Raw genomic sequence first — 14737 nt, forward strand, 5'->3', positions numbered from 1 at the left:
CAACTCAGAGTCTCCGGGGTATGGCTGACAGACACCCGTCCACAGATTGTTCCGAAAAGAACTAGTGCCCTGGCTCTTTTTCCAGTGTTATCACATGGCTGCATCCCCGTGGTTAAACAGATCAATTAAGTCTTTCCAGAATCCAACTTTCTGAATTTTCAAATTTCGGTATTTTTCCCCCCCTTGCGACATGCAGTCTATATGAAGACACATTACCAGGACTATTATTGCTTTTAATCACAGCATCTCCATTTAGTTTTCCTAAAATTAGGTCTCTAGCTCAGCCTATTTTCTTTGGACCTCACCTTATTTCTCCCAGTCCTGCCTTTATCTTATCAACAAAGCAGAATAAAGGGGAGCCTCAGGGTCACCCCAGATGCAGTGGTTTCTAGGTGGAGAACACAAGTTGTCCAGAGGGACTGACTCAGCCCTGGCTCCTCTCTTGGCCCTTCCCACTGTCCTGCATTTCACAGCTGCCCCTGTACCTGGGGCAAGCTGAGATGGCGGCCAGCATTGTTTCTCAAGCTCAGAGAAGAGAGAGAAAATAAACAGACAACCACAGATGCTCCATTACCCCCTTAACTGTCATTTTCTTTTTTACTGCAGTTTTAACCACAAATGCCTCTGGGCACAAAAGGATGCTGGGTCTGGTTGCTAGTCTGTCTGCCTGGAAAAGCCCAGCCAGATGAACCATATGCAGATTTCTTTGTCGGGAGGAGGAAGGGGGAGTTTGATTTAAATTTAAATTCTGAGTGCTTTTCTTTGCAAGATCGGCACCCCCCCCCCCCCCATTCTCAGGAAGTAGCTCCCAGGGAAGCTGTCTCAGGGGTAGGGGATACTCTGGTCTCCAGCCTGAGAAAGCCCTCTAAACTATAACCACTCTCTTCCCACCGATTGGCCAATCTTTTTGTTAACAAAGACTTGGCAAAACCCAGTAGGTGTGGGAGACAGTGGAGAAACACAAATGGAGAAATGGGTTGGGGGGATGGGGAAGAGGTAGGACAGACCAGCAGTGTTTCCTGGAGGCAGCATGCTGTGTGCTCAGGAAATGTTTCTCTGGGGAAGTGGTCCAAGCTGGCACTGGACACAAACATGTCCCTAAAACAGAAACCTGAGGGACAAGAAACCAGCAGATATAGCTTTGAATCAGTGTGTCTCCAAGTGTGGTTTGCACAGTGTGCATCAGTCATCCCAGGGGGCTATTGGAAAACATCAGTTCTAGGGGTGCCTGAATGGCTCATTCAGTTAAGGGTTAAGCATTGGACTTCAGCTCATGTCATGATCTCAGAGTTCTGGGCTTGAGCCCTGCTTCAGGCTCCCACATCAGCGGGGAGCGGAGTGTGGTTGTCCCTTTCCTGTGCCTCTCCCTATGCTTGTGCTCTCTTTCTCTCTCTCTCTCAAATAAATCAATAGAATCTTTAAACACACACACACACACCAAAAAAAACCAAAAAGAAAAACATCAGTTCTAGAGCATCATCCCAGACTGACTGGGGACCTCTCTGGTGAGAACTAGAATCTACAAATTTATTATGCTTCCCAGACAATTTTGATGCAGTGGGATGAAAACTGGTGAAAAAGCCTTTCTCTCAGCCTACCTGCAATGTTGGGCACATCACCAGGCTTCTCTATACTCTCTAATCTGAAAATGGAGCTTGCTCCCCAAAGTTATCTGGGGATTCATGATAGTACATTTCAGTTTCTAGCACAATACCTGGCAACCTAGAAATGCTCCATAAAAGCTAGTATTAATGACTGGTGTACTAGCACAATTCTTCACATGAGCATTCAAAGTTCACCTGCCATCCAAGTTCAGGAAAGATCCAAAGGGACTGATGCAGGGATTTTTAACCTGGTGTTCACAGTTTTCCACACCAGTTTATTGTGAATTCAGAGTATGTTTCTATGCAACAACTCCCCCCCCCCCCCCCGCCCCACTGCCCAGTAAGCCACTGGGGAGGAGGGGTTAATTTACAGGGGTGGGAGTGACTATCAGAGTGCATGGACTGGGATGGGAAAAAAACACACCTTTAGTTTTTACCAACCTCAAATGAAAGACCTTATTTCCTTCAATTACAGACATAGTCACCAAACCACTATGGTACAGGCAAGAACTGTCATCAGTAGAAATCACTGCATTACACCTGTTGCAGAGATCTCAAAAAATCACATAGGCTTATTACTTTGAAATTATGGTAGTTACTAGATCCATCATAAGATCTTGTTATTTAAGAGACGCCTGGGTGTCTCCATGAGTTGGGCGTCTGCCTTAAGCTCTGGTTATGATCCCAGGCTCCTGGAATCAAGTCCCACATTAAGCTCCTTGCTCAGTGGGGAGCCTGCTTCTTCCCCTCCTTGTGCTCTCTCTCTGACAAATGAATAGATAAAATCTTTAAAAAAATCTTGTTAATTAATACATAATAATGACAAAATTAACATATTTTGATAACTATACTTCTCTTGGTTCCCTATGTATTTTACTTTCGCCTTTAAAGACATTTTCCTGAAGAGTCCAAGCTAAGAGGGTCCAGGGTATAAAATTAGGCTAAGAACTCCAAGGCTAAGGGCTACTTCAGTTGTCATGTAAAGTGATATTTAGATCACCTCACACCTGTTAGTATGGCTATCACCAAAAGGCAAGAAATAGAAAGTGTTGGCGAAGATGTGCCTTGTTGGTGGGAATGTAAAGTGGTGCAACCACAATGGAAAATAGTAAGAAAGTTTCTCAAAAAATTAAAATTGAAATACCATATGATCCAGAAATCCTCCTCCTCTACATATCCCAAGGAAATGAAAACATTAACTTGAAAAGATGCCTGCACAGCCATGTTCATTGCAACATTATTTACAATGGTCGAGATCCAAAAGTTACCCAAGTGTCCAATGATAGATGAATGGATAAAGGAAACATAATGTGTGTACACACACACACACACACAATTTCTCAGCTATTAAAAAAAAATCCCAAGAAAGGAGGAAATCCTGCCCTTTGAGACAAGAATGGACTTTGAGGACATTATGCTTAATGAAGTACTTCAGATAGTGACAAACATTCACTTATATGTGGAGTTAAAAAAATTTGATAGATACAGAAAACTGATGGCTGCTGGAGGCAGAGGATGGGGGGTTGGGTGAAATGGATGACGGGGTCAAAAGGCACAAAATTTTTTTTTATTTTCATGAAATAAATAAGTCCTGTAAGATAATGTACAGCATGGCTATGATTAATCATACTGTATTATATATTTGAAAGTTATGAAGCATAAATCTTCAAAGTTTTCATAAGGAAAAAAATTGTAACTAAGTTGTTGATAGATGTTAACTAGACTTATCATTCCACAACATATACATATAGCAAATCATGTTGTACAAATGAAACTAATATGTCAATTATCTAAAAAACAAGTGACTGAACTTGTCAGACAAACTTGTCAGGTTGTCTGCTAGGGAAGGATTTGCAAAGACTCATACGACCCATGAGATAACAAGTGTTTGTTGACACTGACTGATTGTGGATTTTCTGGACCTTGGTCTGGATGATGAGTGAACAAAATAGGTAAAAAAAAAAAATCCCTGCACTAACAGTACTGAAGTGTGTGTGTGTGTGTGTGTGTGTGTGTGTGTGTGTGTGTGGTCTATTCGGGCAGTATGATTCATTTGGGAACCTTGGTTACCTCAATTAAGATGGACCATATAAGATCTTTTGCTTTAAATTTTTTCAATTGCTGACAATGATCAGGCATACTTACCAAAACATTTGCTACATGAGCGAACCTTTCAGGATAAGGAATCCCTTTGCTTTTGAAAAGTGTATTTTGTTCCAGAAATTGGTAACCCATAGAGTTTCTCAACATGTCTCTTTGTCCTTCATTAGATCTATTTATGTAGATGTTAAGTTTCTCACCCATATTCTCTCAGCCCTTCTTGGAGGCCATTTGCTGACAGTTTCTGTACAAGCTTCCCATCTCTCTCTCTCTCTGTCAAAGGGAACAAACTTTGTCCTTATACAGGGCAAGACAGAAGTTTAAGAATTGATGTCCTGTGAGCAACTCTCAGCCAATGAGGCATAGAAAATGGTAGAGAGGGACTACTCAAGCATCGTCGCCTCCAAAAGGTCAATTCTACAGTGTCTCTCCCAGAAAGGTTTTCAGTGGGACTGAGCTCTGGTGACCCAGAGTGATAAGCCAGTCATTAAAAAAGGCTTAAAAAAAATACTTCTCTCCCTTTTTCATCTCACTTCTCCACTCTGCCATGTTGAGTGTGTTTCCTGGGATTGTCTCTCAAACAAAGTACTTGTATCTAAGTATCTATCTTAGGCTCTCCTTTTGGCAGAACCCACACTAAATTAATATATTTCTTTGGCCTGGAAATACGGCTGAAGAAGCACACACGTGAAGGCTCAAGTTGACCGACTTTCCCAAACAATTTGGATTTGTACTACATCATGTCACTTTCACAGACCTGGTCCTGCTTGTACATTTTGTACCTGCTTCAGACTGAATTGATTTTTTTTCTCTGCCTGGAATCTCATTATTGTTTCTTTGATGACACAGTGCTATTCGTTTGACTGGCTTGACCAAAGAATCTGAACTCATTGAGTTGTTAACTTCATGGAATGATTTTATTTTTTTTCAGTAATTGCTACTGAGTGTCTTCTTTCCAGTGGGTAATGGGGATACAACCATAACTCAGTCTGATTCCATCTGTTTAATCCATTTAAAAAAATCAATCTCATTCTAATTCAAAATGACCCCCCTCTCTTTTGCTTGGGCTAAACTTGTATCAGAGAAAGAGGTAACAGTAGATAGGTAGTGGCAGGAGACATGGTATGCATTTTTGTTCTTCTTTTCTTTCTTCTAGATTCTTCCCCCAAACCATGGGGGGGGGGGGTCCTCACACCAACACATGGCCCAAATCTATGGGGAGCAGCCTGGAAGGGAAGTTACAGTAAACAGCTGGCTGAAGTCAGCTGCCTTGGAGATGCTGCTGGAAGAAGCAGAGGTGACTGACTGTTATTTGAGTCAGCCTAAGAAACTACAGCCTCTGCTCTTGAGACTGGTCTTGGTGTGGATGGTCCCAGTAGGTTTTAGAGTAAGGTTCAGCTCCACCCTGAGCCCATCCCTCTACAGAAAAGTTGCCTTATCTCCCTTTAGTTCCTCTTGTGATGCCTGCTTCTAATGCACTGTCCAAATTAGGTATATCATTATTTGGTTAAATGGTTTGAGATGTTCCCTTTTCCCTCCATGGCCCAATGCAGACAAAGAGACCTGGTGTCTTCTTCCACATCCTGTAATGGCTTCCTGCCTGGGGAAGGATGCTTCTGTCTTACTCTTCTCTGGCACATGATATACTATATCATTTCTCAGCCTGCTACCTGTGGCTCTTTTCTTAGGGTTTCCTCCTTCTGAAATTTTCAGGCTAAGAAATGAATTCTTAAAAAAAAAAAAAAGATTTCATTTATTTATTTATCTTTGGGAGAGAGACAGAAAAAGAGAGAGAGAAAGAGAGCAGGGGGAGGGGCAGAGGGAGAAGGGGAGAATCTTGAGCAGACCCCACACTGAGCTCGGAGCCCAATGTGGGGCTCAATGCCATGATCCTGAGATCATGACCTGAGCCAAAATAAAAAATCGGACGAATGGATAAGGAAGATGTGGTCCATATACACTATGGAGTATTATGCCTCCATCAGAAAGGACGAATACCCAACTTTTGTAGCAACATGGACAGGATTGGAAGAGATTATGCTGAGTGAAATAAGTCAAGCAGAGAGAGTCAATTATCATATGGTTTCACTTATTTGGGGAGCATAACCAATAGCATGGAGGACATGGGGAGTTAGAGAGGAGAAGGGAGTAGGGGGAAATTGGAAGGGGAGGTGAACCATGAGAGACTATGGACTCTGAAAAACAATCTGAGGGTCTTGAAGGGGCGGGGGGTGGGAGGTCGGGGTACCAGGTGGTGGGTATTATAGAGGGCATGGATTGCATGGAGCACTGGGTGTGGTGCAAAAATAATGAATACTGTTATGCTGAAAATAAATAAAAAATAAATTTAAAAAAATCGGTTGCTTAACTGACTGAGCCACCCAGGCGCCCCAAGCAATGAACTTTCTATATGCAAGCGTCCTTCTCAACATCATGGGCTAAATTTTAATGCCTCCCTGGTCCCCTAAAGAAGAGGAGACACCCAAACTGTCTTTCTGTCTACTAGAGAGCATTTACTACACCTGCTCTAATCCAGAATAATCTCATCTTTATGTCTTTTGTTGATAAAAGTCTTCGGATCAGTTCAGCATCTCTGAAAAAGAGAAGTAGAGAGTGGAAGTCTTTAGTCATGAATCTGGCTTTCCTTGCATGTGACCTTCCGGACTTCAATAATTTTTTTTCTCAGTTGTGGTATCTTTACCACAGTCTTCCACTGTATGTGATCTCTAGGGATGGGAATATTTATCTTCTGTTCATGTCATCATGATGTTACATTCTAACTTTGTTCTTACTCATTTGCATTCCCCAAGATCACAGAGAAAGCATTCTGGATTATTCAAGAAAACAAATTCAGGAAGTCATTGGATTTTCTAATAACATTTGGGAAAAAGGCAAACATTTATTTTTATTTGCAAGTGCAGTTTCTGCCAATAGTTAGTGCTCACAAAACCTTTTAAGCTACAGTAACTTTTGTTAAACTCAATGAATATTTATAAAATACCCAGTGATAAGAAAATTACAGAAAAATTTCCATTACACTGTTGAAAATGTTTGGAATCCAAAATCCACAATTTTCTGCAATGGTTTTTAATATTTGTTCTGGTTAAAAAAAGATTTTCTTTTTCTTTCTACTTCTACATAGTCCTGGTTTAATTAATATAATCTGTTCCATAAACTTTTAGGATGGCCATTTTCTGGATTTAGATTTTTATTCATACATTTTATATTAATATTTTAATATTTTACATAAAACATTGATTTGTTGTGTTTTATGAAACAAAAATCTAATCTGTAGAAGGTCATTTTATGCCTTTTTTTTCCTTTTTAGCTATAATAAATAATTAGCAACCTATTCATTACAAAAATTCTTAATTATGCTTAGAGCAACCAGAGAATTTTCACGAATTTAAATTCCTATTTGTTACAGTATGTTGAAGTCATTAAGAAAAGCCTCTGGTTTTCCAGTTTGGTAACAAATGGCTTTTTTTTTTTTCTGATGCATAATTAATAGAAACTAATGATGACTATGTAGCTCTTCCAGAGTTTTTAAAGGCAAATCTATATTGGCCTACAGTTAACATGCAAATTCATCCAACAAGCAACACAAAATTATTGTAGTAGTCATTCATTTTTATCAACATTCAAGAAGATCTAGTCAGCAGCACAACTTCCCTATGTCGGAAACACATTAGAACAGGGTCACAACTGAAGTCAGAACACACCTGGTAAAATACCCCTTTCCTAATTCATCCTCTAAAGTCAGTTCTGACTTCCAGCACGATACAGGAACAATAGCAATTAATACTGCGGTACGAAGGTAAATACAGACAAGAGTTTGGTGTGCTAGCATACAGAGTCTTCAAAACAGTGACAAACAAAACCAAACACCTTGCCCTGTTCTCTCTCCTTTCCCTTGGTGAGACTGGAATTCTCCGTCTTCCTTCAACATTCAGTTTGGGGAACTGGGTCCAATGATCCTAGCACTGAAGACTGTTTCCTTGGTGAGAAATGCGGCCACACTTGGGGAGGGGGTAATATCACACCCACTGGAGAGAGGGCATGGGGAAGGGGAACACCCTGCTGTGCAAACACTGGTCTGCAATTAATAGCCTTGAAGGAAAATTTGAATTTTCCAAAGATTAAGCTTTATCCCAAGGAGTGGCTTGGTGGCCTACTGTGGCTCCAATTTTGTTATTTTTGGTTGGATAAATGAAATGTGCACCTCCATCACCATCACTCTAAAGTCTTCCTCCATCATATAAGACACTTGTTAAGATAAGAAAGATATTCTACTAAAGCTGACGGTGATTGAGAATCATTCAGTATTCAAAGTTCCTAAAGAATCGTTGGTTCTCTGAAAGGGATAAAAAAGTAGGAAAGGCTTTGTTCAAACTCTTGCTAGTAAACAGGTATTACTTCAACTGATACTATGGCTACATGACATCAAAGTACTATAAATTATCAAAACTATCGTACAGAAAAATTACAAATTCATTGCAAAATACATTACACTGCTACCATTAAGAAAAAAGTGCTTTTTGTTTTCCTTTCTTTTTTTTTTTTTTTTGCCAGAAAATTATTCTTTCAATATAGAAAATCCTATGCGTTACCCTGCATGTGGCTAGGATATGTCGTAACGGAGTTTGTACTGAGTCCTTCTGATTTGCTGGATGAAGGGCTGAAAAATATAATAATGACTATTAAAGCCGTGCTCCAAATGACCACGCCAGCTGTCAGTGGAGAGATGCCTGTTTTAAGACACAAGAAGATGCCCTGGTCTGTTGAACCCTGCCTGTCATCACATTGTCCCACCGATCAGCTGGTTCGAGTACACAGGCCTTTTTCATGTTCCTCATGTTCTCCTGAATTATTGTCATGTCCTCATCTAGCTCTTCCACCTTGATTCCACCAGTAGAATCCTCTACTCAGTGATGTCTGTATTGTCTCATAAGGGGAACGATGCAAGATGGCGGACCTGCCAGTTTCAAGAATGGATGTCCAAGGAGTTCCTGGGCTGTGGCTCTTTGGGAGGGTTCCCTCACCAGCATCAGGTCTAGGAATCCCCGGAGCACTGAAGAAACCTGTGAGAATACAAGATCCCATCCTGAGGACTAACACAGAAACCCAACCCAGTTCCCCAAAGTGGTTTTTCAGCCACTTCCCAGTTAAGTCATCCTATCAAACAATAGCAAATTCTAGAAAGTCAGCTTGAGAAGAAAGAAGTTATAGAAGCAGGAAGTATATCTTACAAACATTCAAATTAAGTGTATGTCTTACAGTGGTGTGTGTGTGTGTGTGTGTGTACACAGATATATACATATACCTATTTACTCTCCAGTCCCACCACAACACAGAACATTTGTACCACTCCAGGAGGCTACTTTGGGTCTCCTTCCTGTTAATACTCATCTCCCTCCAAGGGTTCACCACTGTCCTGACTTCTAGTAGCATAATTTTGCCTCTATATGGAGGCAAACTCCTCTATATGGAGTTATATACTGTCAGCTCTCCTCTGTCTGGCTTCTTTTACTCAACGTTGTGTCTGTGGGATTCATCCCTGAGGTGTGCAGTAAAAGCTTTAACCTTCTCATTGCTGTATAGTATTCACTGTTAAATTATACCACATATTATTTATCTATTTGGAAAACAACCTTGGGTGGTGTTTAGGATTTAGGATTAAGACTGCTCTTGTATGTGACTTGGAAGAACACCATGTCATTTCCATTGGATGTAGGACTACTTTGATACCATGCTATTTTAACCACTTTTGATTAAACTTAGTCCAATGCAGTAAAACTCTTAATCTCCTGCTCAATTCAAGCAGTTTCCTGTTTTTCTGGAAGTTTATACAACTATAGGGGTGATTCTGTAGGGGCTCTTCTCTAAGCTTTAGGGGTAAGGGGAGAGGGTAATTCTCCCCTAAAAGGCAGACTCCGTTCCTCCCAGTGCCATGAGGCAGAGGGGAGGGGAGGAGTGGTGGGTGTATGGTCATTTTTTATATGACCTTGTGGAAATGGCCACTCCCTCCCAGCAAGCCCTTCCCTCCACTCCTAAACCAGTAAGCAGTTCCCAGACTGCTGTTTCTTTGACTCAGCATCATTATTTTCTGAGCTTGAACCTACTTGGCAATCTTTGGAAAACACAAAAGACCCTACTGGTCCCTTAACCATACTCTTCATTGCCCTGTGTGATCTGGCCCCTGCTCCCCTCCCTGACATGTCTTACCCTTTCCCCTGGCTCACTTTGCTCAGCCACAGAAGATTTCCATCTTGGCATAGGGCCTTTGCACCTGTTGTTCCCTCTGCCTCAGACATTTTTCTCCCAGATCTTTGCATATCTTGCTCCTTCCTTCTATTCATATTCCAGTTCAGATGATGTGTCCCCAGAAAGGGCTTCAACCTAAACAAGTTCCCAATCCCTTCTCCTGCATACTTCATTGCATTACAGTGTTTGCTTTGCTTCGTAGCATATATCAGTCTCTGAAATTATTTTGTTCATCTGTTTGTGGTTTACCATATGCCTCCCCAACTAGAACACAAGCTCTATACGAGTCAGAAATCTGAGGTCTTGTGCTGCAATATTCCCAGTAATAAAAACAGTCCCTAGTATGTCACAGATGCTCAGGAAGGGAGTTCTTGTGGAGTGTCTGATTTATTCTTCTGGCCAACCCTACAATAGACAAGCCAGTTGTAACCCATTTTACAGACAAACTTCAGAGATGGAGAGGCTGACTCCCTTGACCATTGAGTGAACAGGAAGAGCAGAGATCTGAGTCCAGGTGATTCGAATTCCAAAATCCAGATGCATCAACCAGGATCTACTCCTAGGTATGAAATGCCAGTCTTTGAAGCTACAGGGAGACTAAAAATGTCTAAGAATGATCTTTGAGCTTCAGCAACAGATGGCGCTTCTTACCTTGTGTAGGTCCTTCACTCTTGGAGGTAAACTGTCCCGAATCCTCCGCATGGCCTGGAGGGGAGGCTCATTGAAGTAGGGCGGTTCGCCATCGATCATTTCTATCACCATGATCCCGAGGGACCAGATATCTACCTGTTAGGCACAATCCAAGGTTTATCTCGGGCAAGGAGAACATTCTGAAATGTTGGATGTTTCCAGGGGACCCAACAGATTCATACCCATTTATAAATTAAGGTGGTATTTGTAAACTTCCAAAACTTATAGCCCAGATTTACAGACTGAAGTGCCGAGTTACCCAGTTTTTGCTATGGTCTTTATTCGCTTTATTTTTATTGTTATTTTTATTTTATTTCAATTCAGTTTGACTAACATACAGTGTATTCATTTGCTTTTTAAAGACAACTTCAGTGAAGATTCTGCCATTTGGGTACACATGAATATCTTAACATGCTCGAGTTCAGAATTTTTTTTTTTTAGACTACTAAATTAGGTAGTTATCTATCTGGGCAGATAAGAAAAACACTCAAATTTTATGTTATGAACACAGAGAAGACAACTGCATTAAAACCATAAAAAGGCATCTGACATACTCAGAACAAACTGCAAAAAGCTACATTGCCCAACAAAACAATATATGCTGATCCTTTTATTAATTTGATTTTTAAAAATAGCTCTTTCTTCCCTACGTTGGGGTTCTTTCTTTTACATGTTATCATTTTGAAGTAGAGTGCACAAAAACCCTGCTTTACAAAACCATTTTCAGGGAACAGGAGAAAAGAAAAGGAAGAGCCGACAAGCAATTCTTTCTGAGTGCAGAATGGGAAGTCAGGACAATGAGAAGCCGAAGCTGGGCTATTGGTTCCCAGTTACAGCCACTTCCCAGTCCCAGGCTCATTACACCTCTTATCAGTGAGCTGCATTCCTGTTATAACCCTTGCTGTGATCCTCACTGAGAATTTATGCTCTCGGGACCACAGTGAGACAAACAAGTGGAGTACTCATTCAAGGGCAAGCAAACAAGGGAAAGAGAGCGGAGTCTGCCTTCATTTACGCTGATACCCTTAGTTCCCTGGTCCATGCCACCTCTTCATACTCCCCTCTCTTAGAATCGCCTTCTGTTGGGGCGCCTGGGTGGCTCAGTGGTTAAGCCGCTGCCTTCAGCTCAGGTCATGATCTCAGGGTCCTGGGATCGAGCCCCGCATCGGGCTCTCTACTCAGCAGGGAGCCTGCTTCCTCCTCTCTCTCTGCCTGCCTCTCTGCCTACTTGTGATTTCTCTCTGTCAAATAAATAAATAAAATCTTTAAAAAAAAAAAAAAAAAAAAAGAATCGCCTTCTGCACCAGAATGTGTGGAAACGCTGTGCCCGGCTGGAACGAGCTCCTTACGGCCTGTGGAGACTTGCGTGCCTCAGGGCTTTGCTCACAGTGCTCCCTCTCTAGAACACTTTTCCTCCACTCCTTCTGGCCCCTCATTTTCACATACCCAAACCTTAATCCCTGAACAGATTATGAGCAATTGCTTCTTTTCCAAGGGAAGCAGAAATTGTGCCCTATTTTAAAATGCATTATAATATTTGTATGTAATTTTTTTCTAGGGGAAAAACATTACTGCTCAGCCCCAAATATTAACTCTATTCTGCAGAGCTGTCTCTGACCCTGCTCATGTGTGCATTTCTGGCCACATTTCAAGTTGTGTTGCCCTGTTTAGGGTATGCCTGCCACTGAGGGTGGGGTCAGAGTTTGCGTGATTCCCCCTACCCCAGTGTCTGCTTAGGACCTCGATAAATGCCTCTGGATTAACATTGTGCTAATTTCCTCAATGGTGGCCAGTCCCCTTCCTGCCACAACCTACTCTATGACAAGTCTAGTGAATGGTGGTCAAATATGGAGTCAAACATCATCGCCCTGATCTGTAGTCATTAACTCTCTCAGAGCCACTGCATCCTTGAGTCTGTTCAGCCACCCCCAATGACTGCTACCCCCTTACCTCTGTCCCATAAGGTAGCCTAGAAATCACCTCGGGTGCCATCCAGTAGGGAGTGCCAACCAGTGATTTCCTCTTGGGCACCTCTTTAGAAACTTGAGCACAAAAACCAAAGTCCGATAACTTTATCTGAAAAGGAAAGGAATGCAACGAAGTTAACAATCTAAAAATACCAGCTTCCAGATAGAGAAATATGGCTTCAAATTTAAAACAGTCTCATGAACAGGCCTTAGAAAAATTGGTGGTTGTCAGACCATTTTATTGGAAAGGCAAGATCCAGTTTAAAAAAAAAAGATTTTATTTATTTATTTGACACAGAGAGAGAGAGATCACAAGCAGGCAGAGAGGCAGACAGAGAGAGGCGGGGAAGCAGGCTCGCCACTGAGCAGAGAGCCCAATGCAGGGCTCAATCCAAGGACCTTGAGATCATAACCTGAGCAGAAGGCAGAGGCTTTAACCCACTGAATTACCCAGGCACCCCAGGCATGATCCATTTTAATGGAGAAATCTCCCATCCTCCACCAGGGTTCACTTGCAAATGGAAAACCAAAATAAATAAATAAATAAAGAAAGAAAGAAAGAAAGAAAGAAAGAAAGAACAATTACACTCCAAATGACAAATTTGTTAAAATTCAAACCCACAACTTTAATTTAATGTACAGATGATGGTTTAGTGTAAGTAAATTGCTAGGGTTTTGTTTGTTTGTTTGATTTTTTAAGTAGGCTCCATGCCTAGCATGGAACCCAACACATGGCTTGAGCTCATGACCCTGAGATCTAAGATCTGAGCTGAGATCAAGAGATGGATGCTTAATGATTGAGGCCCCCAGACACCCCAGTAAGTTGCTATTCTTAAGGTGAGTTTTGTACATACTGCTGCTGTTTAGGTGGTTTTGCTTTGAACACATTCAGATTTCTAAGTACCATGAGAGGATTAAAATGATCAACCCCATATCTGTATTTGAATTAAAGCAAGACCCTATTATGTGGAATGCTGAGATATCATTTTGAAGTACTGGCTCGTCTTTTTGTTTTCCTCCTTTGCTTATAACAAACTGAATTTGCCAATGTAAACGTCAATGTGGGCAGAAATACGGGTGTAGAAACTGGGTGTTAGCACTTGGTCACTAGGGGTTCAAGTGGCCATCCTAATGTCCCCATGTATATATATGTTATTTATCCTAGATGTCATCAGAGAGAAAAAAATAAAAACAAAACTGAAAATCCTTGCACCGAATTTTTACGATTATCCTTAAGAACCACTAGGCTCCCTGCAGGTTTATATACTCTGGAAAACCAGGATTCAGTTTATTTCTGGGGGCTGTGACTTCTGTTGATGATGGCTTGTCTGAACTTCAGATGAAGTTCACTGAAGAGGACTGGGGCTTCGGGTTCCTGGTGGTGATAGAAAACATGCAATGAAAACAACGGTTCAGAGTGGGTGTTTGAAGGTTAATTTCCATAGATTAAACGTATGGTCTCTATGGCACAAGTTCCCCTTAATTCTCTTCAGAACTCCCTGAACTTTTTCAACATTTTTCTCTGGCTCTTTCTTTGCTGCCTGTACCTTAAAGACTGGGCTTCTGAGGGTTTGTGTCTTAACCCTCACCTCTTGTCTTTATATGCTCTTGCTGGATTGTTAATGCAGACCTCTCTCCTCCCTTCTCAGCCTGTGCTTCCATTGAGTCTGTGTTTCCACATAGAGTTAATTTTTATGAAAGGTATAAAGTCTGTGTCTGGATTAATTTTTTGGATATGGATGTCCACTTGTTCCAGCACTATTTGTTGAAAAGACCATCTTTGCTCCATTGTATTGTCTTTGCTCCCTTGTCAGAAATAAGTTGACTCTATTTATGTGGGTCTACTTCTGGGTTATTGGGTGCCATTGGCCCATCTGTTTTCCTTTTGCCAATACTAGACTGTCTCAATGACTGTAGCTTTCTCCCATCCAAGTACTAACCAGGCCTGACCCTGCTTAGCTTTCGAGATCGGGTGCGTTCAGGGTGGTATGGCTGTAGACTAACTGTAGCTTTCTAATAAGTCCTAAAGTCAGGCAGTGGTAGTCTTGGATGACTTTGTTCTTCTTTAGTATGCTTTGGCTATTGTGTTGGTCTTTTGTCTCTCCCCATACA

The 14737-nt window shown here is 41.4% G+C and overlaps 1 protein-coding gene across 3 annotated transcripts in view; it reads right to left on the reverse strand.

Moving 5' to 3' along the window:
- Positions 1 to 6583: 6583 nt before the first annotated feature.
- The window catches only part of PAK5 (p21 (RAC1) activated kinase 5), a 295578-nt gene continuing 287424 nt past the window's right edge, over positions 6584 to 14737 (reverse strand). For all 3 annotated transcript variants that reach the window (XM_059134013.1, XM_059134011.1, XM_059134012.1), the window contains 3 exons: positions 12609 to 12734; positions 10620 to 10754; positions 6584 to 8785 (listed from right to left, as the gene is read on the reverse strand). In XM_059134013.1, the coding sequence (XP_058989996.1) occupies positions 8630 to 8785; positions 10620 to 10754; positions 12609 to 12734 (417 nt within the window). In that variant the 3' untranslated portion in view covers positions 6584 to 8629. The remainder of the gene's footprint in view (positions 8786 to 10619; positions 10755 to 12608; positions 12735 to 14737) is intronic.

Source organism: Mustela lutreola, chromosome 9, assembly GCF_030435805.1.
Source record: "Mustela lutreola isolate mMusLut2 chromosome 9, mMusLut2.pri, whole genome shotgun sequence".
Lineage (NCBI taxonomy): Eukaryota > Metazoa > Chordata > Mammalia > Carnivora > Mustelidae > Mustela > Mustela lutreola.